General features: G+C 32.4%; 1 protein-coding gene across 1 annotated transcript in view; it reads left to right on the forward strand.

Annotated features, from left to right (window-relative positions):
* Positions 1 to 2,329, forward strand: part of LOC129231331 (lysosome membrane protein 2-like) — a 114,740-nt gene extending 112,411 nt beyond the window's left edge. Inside the window, exon 14 of the mRNA XM_054865617.1 lies at positions 1,878 to 2,329. Within this exon, the coding sequence (XP_054721592.1) occupies positions 1,878 to 1,887 (10 nt within the window). The 3' untranslated portion in view covers positions 1,888 to 2,329. The remainder of the gene's footprint in view (positions 1 to 1,877) is intronic.
* Positions 2,330 to 13,216: the final 10,887 nt, after the last annotated feature.

Raw genomic sequence — 13,216 nt, forward strand, 5'->3', positions numbered from 1 at the left:
ATTTGATCAAAACTCAAATTAATGCTGTTCTTTAAAAAAATTCTAAATGCTTTTTTTTGTATCCTGTTTCTGTTGCAAATTCTTGAACTCCACACCGACTTAACCGAACACAAAACAAATCATCGCCTCAAAGTAAGAGTAGGATATATCACCTGTTATTTCTGGGAATAAGTGTCTTACTGTTGCTCTGAGGCGACGAAATGTCAATGTATTTAAAAAGTCAAACATTATAAAATTTTTAGGATTTTATGAATCAAAAACACTTGAACCACACACACATTTTTGAACATTTACAAAAAAAAAAAAAATCCTTCCTACGATTCAAAAAATAAAAGGCAATAAAACACATAAATTATTCTTATGAACAGTTTTTCAAATTGTAAAAGAATGTTTAGCCCGCGAAGAGAACATAAAAAGCAAATGCTAGTTCTACCAAGAAAACAGAAATTCTCAATGAAAAGTTTCCATTGCCAAGCATTTTTTGGTAAAGCAAGGGTGGTTTGGCATTACAGATGGTATTTATTCTATGGATAGTTTCATTAATTACAGATATAACAGATAAGTTTTAACTCTTGATTATTGCACGTGTAGCTACAACGAGAGGGTCTTCATCTATGAAGAATCATTAGCGTGCAATTTCAAAAACAGCTTGGTGACGATTTCCAAAAAAGTGTCATTCTGTAATAGAGCTCAATAATTGTTTTCGTTTTCAGTACCGTGTAGAAATATAGTTTGAAAAGAGAGACGGGAATTGCAGAAAGGTTTAAGAAATAAAAGTAAACGAAAGTATTACAATGTTAAATCGCACAAATTTGCAGAGAACTGTGTTTGGGAGATACAGTGAATCTTAAGTAAGTTGACCACTTGCGGTGCACTACTTTAGTGGTCAACTTAAGCAGGTGGTCAACCTATAGAAGTTGAATTATATGATAAGATCTAATTCTGTGCCTGAAAATAGCGGTCAGCTTAGACAGGTGGTCAACTTACAAGGGTAGTCAACTTTACAGGTTTTACTGTACAAGGAACTTCCCTTTTCGATATATAATTGAATTTATTCATGAAAAACGTTGAAATATGCTTTCTAATTATGAAATGAAAGCTTTTAATCCTAATTTTCATTCCTCATTTAGTACTGTTTAAATCATTTGAAAGTACTTTCGACAGTATTTTCTGTTAAACTAATAGAAGATTGGGGGTACTGAGGACAGAAAGGTAGAGGAAAGTTCAACTATTTTTGCATGGAAAAAAGGGTTCGTGGAACTCCGAAATAAGTTTATGTAACTCTCTGAGAATTTGCGCAATAGAACGCCATGGTACTTCCTTTCACAGAAAGGTTTATTTAAGATTACCATTTATTAAACATGATTTTTCGATTTAACATAGGAGGTGTATGACTCTTGGCTATTACTTCCACAAATCCGAATTATACTACATAGTTTAGTAAAAGACAATTGGTTAGCGGTAACAGAAAAAAACGTTATGATAATGAATTTTATTCCGCCTACCATCTAACAGTGCTTTAAAAAAAAAGTTTGCTGTATTTTATAATTTGTGACACTATTGAGTCATTTAATGAATTGTGAAAATTCTGAAAACTCTCAGAACTCATTTCATATTTTTTATTTGAGCTTCAGTAAAAGTTCTTACTATTTGATTTAGGCGCTCATTCAACTGTAACATAATTCGTTCGAATCGGATACGAACAATTGTATCTACCAATGGCTGAGCCAGAAATCACTCAAAAGGAAATTTCTCGCTACGCTACTGGTAGATAGAATTCGATCTGATCCAACAAAGTCAAGTTGAATGAGCCCCATATTCCTTTCTCAGATTTTTGTAATACAACTTGATGGATATGCTGTTTTTCTTTGTTTCAGACGTGCCTAGTCAAGAGCAATATGCAAATGAAAACAACCAAATTATCATTACCATTTGTTTATGAAGCAACAGAGTCATTGAACAAGTGATATACTCTGAAGTGCCTTTAGTCACCTTCGTTCCTCGTTCATTATAATAAGACGATCGATCCATGGTTTTTTTTTCCTTCAATTTTCGTGTTTGTTTTATGTATCATGACAGCATTGGCTTTTACGAGCACAGTGTAATGCTTATTTTGTAAAGTGTAAAGCATTTGACATAGTTTTATGAAAAGAAAACTCAAATGAAAGCGTACTTCCATGATCATCCATAACTAACATTCATCGAATTGAGAAGTACGTTTTAACTTTGACTCTTCATCAAGGCTCTGGGAGCTTTGAGTTTTTGCTTGTAAATGCTTCCACATTTTATTCACGTGTATCACGCCAATTTCATGTCTTTTCTCTCTTTTTTTTTTGTCCTACCAATTTTTCTTGTACTAGATTCAGAATTATGGATGTTTCAAACTTAAAATGATTAGTAAAATGGCTAAAATATGCCTCTTATTATTTTAGGAAGATTCAAGTCCACTTCAAGCAGATATTAGTATTTTCAATATTTTTGAAGAATAAGTCTTGGTTTTTGTTGCTTAAAAATTATGAATTTTTTTTCAACATATACAATTTTTTTAGTCAGAAAGCAACTACAGAAGTATTTTGCCATCGAAGCGTTGTTTTAAACGTTAAGATGGAGCACAGAGCAGGCTCTATAGTGCTTCAACATGAAATATATTTATAATTACTGATCCATTAAGCAAAACAGTTGCTTCTGTGCCAATGAAAAACAATTTTGTACGTTTTATCTAACTTTTATAACAGTTATATCAATTTGTATGGATTTAATATACACCTTTTTGATATGAACAATTGAATTTCCTTTGTAAATGCTTGTTGTGTAAAAGTTTGCAATAAAATATTTCTATTTAAAATATTTTTTTCACTTATGCTTGACGTAATGTGTACACATTGCGAACGAAGTTCAGGAGTTTAGTTGAAATAGAATATTTGCCACGAAATGTTGTTCCGCGTAATTTGCTTACTAAATATCTGCAACTATAAAAAATAATTAAATAAATACAAGAATTTCAATGAAGAATTAAGATTTTTTTTTGTTATTTTTTTCTTATTAAAATAGGTTAGTTTTCCCAAGAAGCGTATTTTTTTCCCCTTCTGTTGAATAATAAAGAATACTTCTGAAAAACATCTTGGGGGAGCGCAGGCCTTCCTTTGGTTGCATCACTGAGTTGTACATTATTTCAGCTTCAATTTTCATGATAATCAGTTTGAAAAACGTTACCTTCTATTTAATGAAGATACAGTTTTTTTTTTTTTTTTTTTTTTGCACCTTGTCCATATTATTAGTCTTGTTAGCATTTCAAAACGAAGCAAATTATTTTTAGCCTAGTAATTTTCACAAAAAAAGAAAAATCATTCATTTTTGGTTGATATCGTCGATAGGGGGCTCTGAATATACGGACAAATAGGATTTTTCACTTCGAATTTACAAAATAAGAAACTCGTAATGTCAGTTCAAAGAGAAAGGGTTCTTTCAAACGAAAACATTTTCAAAAAAAGAAAAAAAAAGATAGAAAGTTTTTCTTTTTTTCTTAGGCCCGCTTCTTTGGTCCTCAAACTCTCGCATGCCCCTATGCAATGGATAGGCTTTCCCCCTCCCTCTAGTTTGTTCTATCCCATTTTCAGAGCCTTTGATTTTCCTTCTGCATCATGTTTAAGCTGTGTACTAGGATGGGCCGAAATAAGCAGATTTTTTTTTTTTTTTGGAAATCCATTTTTGGATAGCGCTCAAAAGTTGCATAATCAGCTAATTGGCCCTCACAAATTTTTTGGATATTGAAAAGTACCTAGCCAGCCCCCTTTGACACAGAAAAATAAGAGAAAAATCATTTGTTGTGGGTCATTTTCCAGAAAACGTATCTTATGAACGCAAATATCTTTCAATTTCGAAATCTTTTTTTCTTTTTCTATTCTTACATGAAAGTGTTACCTACTAAAAGTAACCATAAAATATGACTCAGCTAAGTTCCAATTTTATATCTCATAAATAAAAAAAATTAAAAAATGCCATGTTCATGGAAATAAAAAAAAAAAAAACAGAAAAAAAATTTTAATATTTAAAAATCGAGGCCAATTTAATGTTAAAGTAGTAATTTTGTTAATTGTGCAGACAATCGGCTATTTTAATGATTAGTGGGAACATAATAGTAAGCTCTCTTAATTAAAGTAAGGCTTAATTAGTAGTTTCAAATGTATGTTAAAAATAGTATTTAATAAATTTGAAGATACAGGTATACTGGCCTGTATACTGGCAATTTTGATTTAAGTAGAATGACTATTGGTGTATTTCCCCTCCATTTATTTTCACGACAGAAATAATGACATTGATAAGGTCTGTCACGGAGGTGAGGAATTTTCCATTAATATAGGCCTAAAAGATACATTTTTCAGGGTTTTTTTTTTTCTTCGTTGCTACAAATTGCACATGTTAAGCACATAAAAACATGTTCACTTTTTCTACATTAATTTAAATCCCTAAAATTCAAGCTCACGGAGGTGAGAAGTCACAATAACCACACTTAGTTTTTAAAACAAAATCTATCTATCTTGTTTTTCGACAAAGATCTCAACTTTTTTTATGGCTGAAAATAAACAAGGTGGCTCCCTTTTTTCATGGAAAATAAAATTTGATGTCATTACTGCCACGTGTTAATGAGGAATGGCATTTTGTGTTTAGGTAACGGAGGTGAGAATTTATTGTGTGACATGACTCCTTGTCCTACTAAAACGAACTAAAACACAACATTAAAAAATTAAATATGCTTAAACAATTAGTATTTGAGACACTTGTGAAAGGAATAATAAATAAATAATTATACTTTTAATTAAACAAGTTATTATGCAACGTAAACAGTCACACAAGGTGCGTGACATGCCACGGAAGTGAAAATTCACATGTTGTGAACCAAAAAATATTAAAATAAAAATTATTAAAAATTTTTTGGCAGGTTTAAATTGATATATTTTTGTTGAAATTAAAAATCATTGTTAAATGAGTTGCTCCTTAAAGTTTTTATTGTAAAAGGCGTGTGACAGAAAAGTTACTTTTTGAAGAAGGACCCTTGTAAGTTTTTTTTAATGAATTCAAAATATTTTCCTGGAACACAAGGGAAATGTTACATAATGAGCCAGTAAGTGTCTATAAAATGTTCTATCGATTTTGGTGAAAATTTAATATCTCCTTTCTGGCATCAAAAATTGTGAAAAAATGAAAACATTTTCTAAAAAATCAGTACGGAAATTGTTTTGAAATCAATTCATTATCTAATTAATTAAATAGCACAATTTCTCGCAGTAATTATGCGATTATTACGTAATAGTATCACTTATTTTCTAGAATTACCTGAAGAGAGTATATTTAAAAAAAAAATCTACCAATTAGAAATTTTTATAATGCATCATGTACATTGGCTATTAGGGGTTTGAAATAATATTATACCTTTTTGTCAAACGCTGGAATTTCTTTCCTAGCTTGAAGTTTGGCACGGATGTATCCATCTCGTGCAGTTTCACTAAACTTTCACTTCAGCTTTAGAAATGAGTTTTACAGAACGTTCAACAGCCTGCTTGTGGCATCTGACAGGGAAATTTCCAGAAAATCAAAAGTTAATTCTGTAAATTAACCTTTGCACAGTTCATTCAAGTCTTTTTAGATGGAGTGTATGAGGAAGGTCTATAGCAGCACAGTTTGACCAATCAACTACATCAACATAATCAGCTGTTTCGAAATCGAATTCAGGATGCTTCAAGAACTTTACACCAACCGAGCTCTTCGTCATCTTATTTCTAGCACTGAGAATGCACATAAGTATCACTTCCAGAGAGTTTTTCTTAGAGTCAAATAATATTGGTAATAATAGCTGTTCCAGAAGATCGAAATATGCATTATTAGAGAAAACTTAGAAAATATACTGTTTTACTTTTCCTGGAAACTTCCTTGCAAGAGAAATAATTTTCCAGAAATGTTCGGTAGTTATACTGGTATATATAGTTTGATTTCATTTTTTTTTCCAAACCACATCGATCATCTTAAACCAGCATTACATAGTCGAGCTGCAGAAGATTTTGTAATGAACTTGGAGTGCCGATGTACAAGTATAACAAATGGTTTGCAGTTGTCGGTAAGGTGGATTAAAAATACACTGGCCTCAAAAAGTTAAGGTACAACATGTTTTTCGAAGCTCACCATAAAAAAATGGCAACAATAAAATGCATAGTTTTCATGAATAATAACGAACTTTAAAACTATTAATGAAAAAACGATAGCTACCACTTTTATTTTATAGAAAAGAACATATCTTTACTTGTGAGGGAAAAAAATATGCAAATATCAAGTTTTCGTACTTTTGTGTGTAAGTTGTGTTGATTTTCAACTGTTGTTGACAGTTTCAGTGACAATAGTCAATAGAGTTTAGAAAATGTCTCAGAGACGTCGTTTACCCGATTCGTTAAGGTGGAATACAGTTAAATGGATGGAAATGGCATTGTCGCAGGCTGATTCTGTGAGACGTCTTAATGTGTCTTGTAGTGTTATTCAGCGACTTAGGAATCGATACCATCGTCAGAGGAGGGGGAGGGGCAGATTTTTGTCTTTAATTTCTCCTTGAATTGAACGCTAAATATATTTAGAAACTGAAATATTAAAAAAACGAAAAACTTTAATGATTAAATAAAGTTATTAATTAGCAAAAAATATAATATTTAGTTCAACTATTTTCGTGGCAAAATACATCAAATTTACTGATTTTCTACATGAGTAACAGATACATTAGTAAGAACATAATTAAAAATTTACAGGCGGCGCCGTGAAAATCAAACATCCCAATGGCGTGAGAATTAAATATTGTTTACGACAAACCCCTCCGTCGAGAACATGCATCGTTCACAGCAAAGCCACGTGACCTGTGACGTATCGCTCGGCTGTCGCAAGTTGGATTACGTGGCCACAACGTATGAAATTTAAAGTTTCTTAGATTCCTTCGAGACACTTCATCAGATCCAGACAAAATTACCATGGGACCATCTGGAAAGTATACCCTTTCAAACAAAGAATTTTTCAAATCGGTTGATAAAATGTATATGATTCAAAGAGTTTGAATGAAAGTTAAAAGTGTTTCGAGTACCTCAAGAACAAGAAATTGAAAAAAAAAAAATGAATTTCACTAATATTCTGGATCTATTATCCGAACTAAACCCTTCACGAGATATCAAATGAATCTAAAGTTGAAGTATTTTCGGTACCCATTTAAGTCCTCAATTGGACCTTTTCCTTATAAAAGAATGGGTGCAGTATCAAGATGGCATCTCTTTTCACCAGTTTTCATTCCGAACATAATTAAATACAAAAATTGCATTTGTAAGTAAAATTTGAATATAGTTATGGGATTATTTAATGATTGAGTTGTTTAATATTCGCGCATAAATAGGAGTGTTTGCGAGCTCTCCCCCGACAATTTTTGTTAGGAACGCATTTTTAGACGTTATTTGGTAGTTCAAAAGAAGTTTGGAGGCTCCTCTCCAGAAAATTTTTTAAATGTAAGGGTACATTTTCAAAAACAGAATTGTTTGCCATCTTTGGCGGCTTGAAAGGAAAGAATGAGATTCAAAAGTTCTCCTTAGTCAATCTTTAATGATACTAAAAACCAGGGAGTTCGAAGGCTTTCCCCCGGAAAATTTTTCGGAATTGAAGTCTTAAAAACGCAATTGTAGAGCCTCTTTACTGACGTAGCAGAAGACATGTGATTAAGAACTTTTTCCTGGAAATATGTTTCGAAAACACAATTTTAAACGATCTATGAATGGTGTTGAAAGATAAAGAAGGAAATGGGGGGGGGTTTCAAGGGAAAACTTTGGAAATTGAAGTCCTGAAAACGTAGTTGTAGGTCATCTTTTATGACGTTGGTGGAAGGAACGGGGTTCAGAACTTTTCACTGGAAATTGTTCGAAATTGGAAGCCTTGAAAACGCTATAGTTGGCCATCTATAACGTTAAGGGAAGGGAAGGGATGGGGTCAGGAGATGTTCCTCAACTTTTTTAAATTAAAGTTTCAAAAAGACAATGTTAGAGGATCTTCATCGATGTTAGGAAAAGGGCTCGGGCTCATTGGGCTCCCCCCCCCCACCCTCCCGGAAATATTTACAGTTGTAAAAAATACAATTGTAGGTGATTTTTTTGGTGTGTTGGGGGAAGAGAGGTTTGGTAGTCTTCTCCCAGAATTTTTTTGAATTCACAAACCTTTAGGGGGGGCGATCGCCCCCAATCGCCTCCCCCCCTACCATGTGGATCTGCCACTGCTTCAAAGTGACGGGTGAGTGTGTTCGCCGATTTCAACTGTTCACACTCAAACAAAACTTATCCTACACAAAATATCAAGGCGTTCCTTTTATCCCTCTAGTTTCAGTTTTTTTTTTTTTTTTGGTTAATAGAAGGCACTCAACTGATTCTACTGTTTCTAAGATTACTTTACTACTACTTCAGAAATGTTTAACGAATTCGAGTCCATAAGTATCAAAAAATATATCTTTTGAAGTCTACGGGATGGAAAGTCTGATTAATTCGTTTACTTGAGACTTAAGACATATACGTTAAAAAGACCTTTACAATGGTGTATACAAATGTGCAACATACTAATGCCACTAAAAGGCATCTCATTCTGGAAATGGACGGTTGCACAAAGGGTCAACATTTATATTCTGGTCCTATCGTAGAGTATCTAGAATATTGTGAAAACATTCCAGTGGTCAAGTTTGATAAAATTGACTACACTATTTAGGCTATGGATATGAAAGATATCAAAAATCAGAGTACTTGATATCAGAAATTGTATCGATTATGTCTTGCCATAAAAGAAGGTAATTGCACTTCTACCATACTTATTCCAAACTGATTGGAAAATGCAAATTTTTTTTCATTTTTTTTCGAATTTTTGATGCCGGAAAGGAGCGGTTAAATATTCACCCAAATCAATACAACATTTTATGAACACTTACTGGATCATCATGTGACATTTCCATTGTATTCCAGTAAAATATTTTGAATTTATTTTTATAAGAATTCTTTTACAAAAAATGATTTTTCTCTCTTAATTTTCTTTTTTTCAGTGTCAAAGGGGGCCGGTTAGATATTTTTTTAATGTTCAAGAAATTTTTTGTGAGTGCTAACTAGCTCATTACGCAACTTTTGCGCGAGATCCAAAAATGGATTTCCAAAAGTTTTTCGGTCCACCCTACTGTGTACTGCCCTGTACAAGCATACAATATTTTTTTTTTTTTTAAGAAAAAAACAATGCAAAATACTGGTTCCAGAGAGATTTATTGACACTGACGGCTAGACGCCTTTTTGTGCACTGGCATCGGATTCTTCCTTTTTGTTCACAATTTCGGGTTATTTCGTTTTGTCGAAGTTGGAGTTTCACTGTAGAACAGGGGTGCCCCCCCTCCCTAAATTCAATGGTGAAAGTCCCCCCCCCCCCCCCGTTCTCAACTTTCTTTCCTTTTTTTTTAATTTTTAGCTCTCTTTTTTTATTTTATTCTTTAACCCTTTGAGGGGCAGTACTTGAAAAAAAATTAAAATCTACAAAAAAACTCACTTTTCATAATGTTTTAGCATCATTGAACTGATTTTCATTGGAAAAAAAATTAGAATTTTTTTTAAATATTGGAACCATACGTTCTCAAGACGAGGACGCTGCCCGTCTGGAACAGAGAAAGCACAAAACGCTGTGCATAGGAAAAGCGCTCTTACAGGCACTAATTCAACTATGATATTTACATTTTTACTGATTTATTGACTTTTAATCTTATGATAAACACATATTCTAATGCAATACGATGGAAATAATTGATATATACATAAATACAAACGCAAAAATAATTTAGCATTTTCGAAAACAATTGTATTCTTATAATTTGGTTCCATTTTAAGTAGTATAAATGTATAAATAAATATATACATATAAATATATTTATATATAAATATAAATGTACTATATATATATATATATATATATATATATATATATATATATATATATATATATATATATATATATATACATATATATATATATATATATATATATATATATATATATATATATATATATATATATATATAATATTATAAACAGATACTTGAATATAATACGGTTGTAATAGATCGCATATATAAATAAAATTGCACGCAATCAGTGAAGATAAAGTTAAAAGCAGAATAATATGCATGTATCTATATGCAATATTTATAATTATAAAGCTAAAGAGAAATCTAAGGGAACTAGTGCTGCCATCTATTGACTTATGAGAAATGACATACTGAACCGGGGCAAAGTCTTCACAGTGAGGACGTATAAAATAAATGTATATTTCTCAATGTTTTTGCACTATTAAAATTTGGTAAAGACATTTATGAAGTCTTAGGAGCCTATAAAAATAAAATTTGTGACTAATATTTTTTAACTCTGGGTCTTACTACTGAAAAAAAAAAAATCCTCTGACCCTAAAAATCCGCACATTTCAAACCTCTCTCAGAGAAGGAAAAAAGACTTCAATGGTGCTGACATCTATTGAGTGAAAAAGCAACTATAAGGGTTCTTTAACAAATCGATAGTTTTTTTGCAGAGAGCTATATATATTTGGAAAAAAATTGTCAAATATGCGTTCTCAAGGCGGGGACGCTGCCCTTGAAAGGGTTAAAAATATTTTTATTTATTTACTTGTTATTATAATTTTATTAGAAAAGTTCTGTGTCACACCAATGACACACATACACAAACTAAATAAATAAATGAAATAAAAACAATAAAATAAATAATTTGGATTAAAAACGAGCTGTGCATCACATCCTTTTACTCCAATTTAATGTCATTTCCCCATTATTGGCAATTTTAATGTGATTCAATTGTTTACTCTCTAAATATCACCAACAGTGACCAAACTGAAACCAAATTAAAAAAAATCCTCCAAATTTGTCGCCAAGTTGGCGAAACGAATTGGCGACCAAAAGACTGGTGAGATATCGGCAAGTGTCCGACAAATAATAACACAACTTGAGTTTACATCAAATTAACAATGATTTCCCCCCAAAAAAAGGGCAAGAGACCTCCTTAGGAACATCCGAATGCAACCAAAATTGAAGGTGCACAACTAGACCCCACTAGGAGTCTACGTAATAAATTTCAACTTTCTAGGACATCCCGTTTTTGAGTTATGCGAGATACATACACACGGACGTCACGAGAAAATTCGTTGTAATTAACTCGGGGGTCGTCAAAATGGATATTTCTGGTGTCTGTACGTTCCTAGGCATATATCCACGTGTGGTCGGGTCGAAAAAAAAAACTCAACATTCATTCGAGGGTGAGAAAAATGGAAATTAAGACCGATTTTTGAGTGAAAATTTTTTCGCGAATACAATACTTTTTTTTGTAAAAGGAAGTAATAAATTTAAATATATTAAAAAATTAAAACTCTCCCCAAAAAATTTTGATGGTGCAACTTGGGCCATAATCCCCCCCCCCCCCCCCATAGGCACCCCTGCCATAGAATATTAAACAAAGGGAGAAAATCCGAGAACTGAAAACGATAAGTACTAACTTCTCTAAACATATAAGTAGTGGCAGAGAAACTTTCGAACCGCATCTAAAACCTTTTCTCGATTGGCGCCATCTATCGTCAATAAGAGAATACAAACATAACTACTTACAATTCTAATAAACGTACCGATTTAAGTTTTTGAAAAATAGCTTGGAGTATGACAACTAAAATTTTGACAAAGGGATAGAGATATTTTGAAACAAATTTTCAAATGGTTCATAAAATATATGCTTGAACGTATACAAATAGAACATATTTTTTAGCTCTTGAAGAAATATTTCAATTTTGGCACGTCACGGAGATGACAGTGACGCAAAATCATACGATTGGGCGCCTCAATTTGATTGGCGGAAATCTCATGGTTCTATCTGAGATCATTCAGAAAAAAAAAGAAGTAAATTTAGATCAGCGAACGAATCGGGACTTCGTGCGTTATGTTTGACAGATGAAATTTCAATGATTCCTTTGAGCCACGTGCAGCAAGTAAACATTTATTATTAGAATTTAGTTATGTAATTAACAAATTTTAATGCTATTATGTTTTAAAAGTATTAAATGCTCAAAAAAAAACCGATACTAGTGAAAAGCAAAAAAATATTAAATAATAACTTAAAATTTACTTTTTTAAAAACAATAAATGCTTGATACAACATTTCTGAATGTTGTTGTTTTTTTTCCTCTAATTAATATATTGTCGATAATCATTATTAATAATTATAGTTGTTAAATGATAACACCTCAATCAAAATGTCGTCCTTAAAAAATAAAATAATATTTTTATTTATATTATTTGAAGATTTTAAAAGAACTTTTATTTTTGATTTTTGTGAAACTCTCGTCAAAGTCGGTGTTGTTGTAGTGCATTGTAATTGCATTGCAGTTAACCAGCATGCAATGTAATTGCACTGCAAATACGAAGGCACTGATTATCTTCAAGCTGAACAACAAAATGGAATGTACGGTTTTCCTTGTACTCCCCAGCAAGAGATTTTGAAGTAAGTACTTTACATAAAATATGGTTAAATGTATGTAAGAAATACAATATACGTATATATATCCCATCATTTAATGGGGGTCAGAGGGGGCAATTGCCCCCTCCCGGCTTTGAGAACTTAACGTATTCAGGGGTGTTGCCCACTTATTGGGAGGGGTCCATGGCGCAGACTGCGCCGTTGCAATTTTTAGGGGGGGTGTTTTTTTTGGGGGGATCGCAACATTTAGGGGATGCGCCGTTGCTCTTAGGGGGTGGGCACCCCTGAAGTATTTGCCTATAAGTGGGCGTGGTTTTGGTTTTTCGGTCGAATTTTCATTTAGTATACTATACACCCATCGACCCCCGCCCACCCCCCGGAAAAATTCTTCCAGAGCGGACACTTAACGAGACAAACATTTTTGTTCGCAAAAGAAAGGTGTCCGCATGACAGGGATTTTTTAATTTATTTATTTCTCCATATTAATATCTTTATGTTGTACAATTTAACACCTGCATAACTTTTTCATTTACTATTTTTTTTAAATATATAGATAATAATAACCAACGCTATTTTGTCTGGTTATATTACATCAAGTTGCGTTTCTGAACTCTGCTTGATGCACCAACGACTACAAAGTTACGAATTTATCATTTCCTCA

Source organism: Uloborus diversus, chromosome 10, assembly GCF_026930045.1.
Source record: "Uloborus diversus isolate 005 chromosome 10, Udiv.v.3.1, whole genome shotgun sequence".
NCBI classification, from domain to species: Eukaryota; Metazoa; Arthropoda; class Arachnida; order Araneae; family Uloboridae; genus Uloborus; species Uloborus diversus.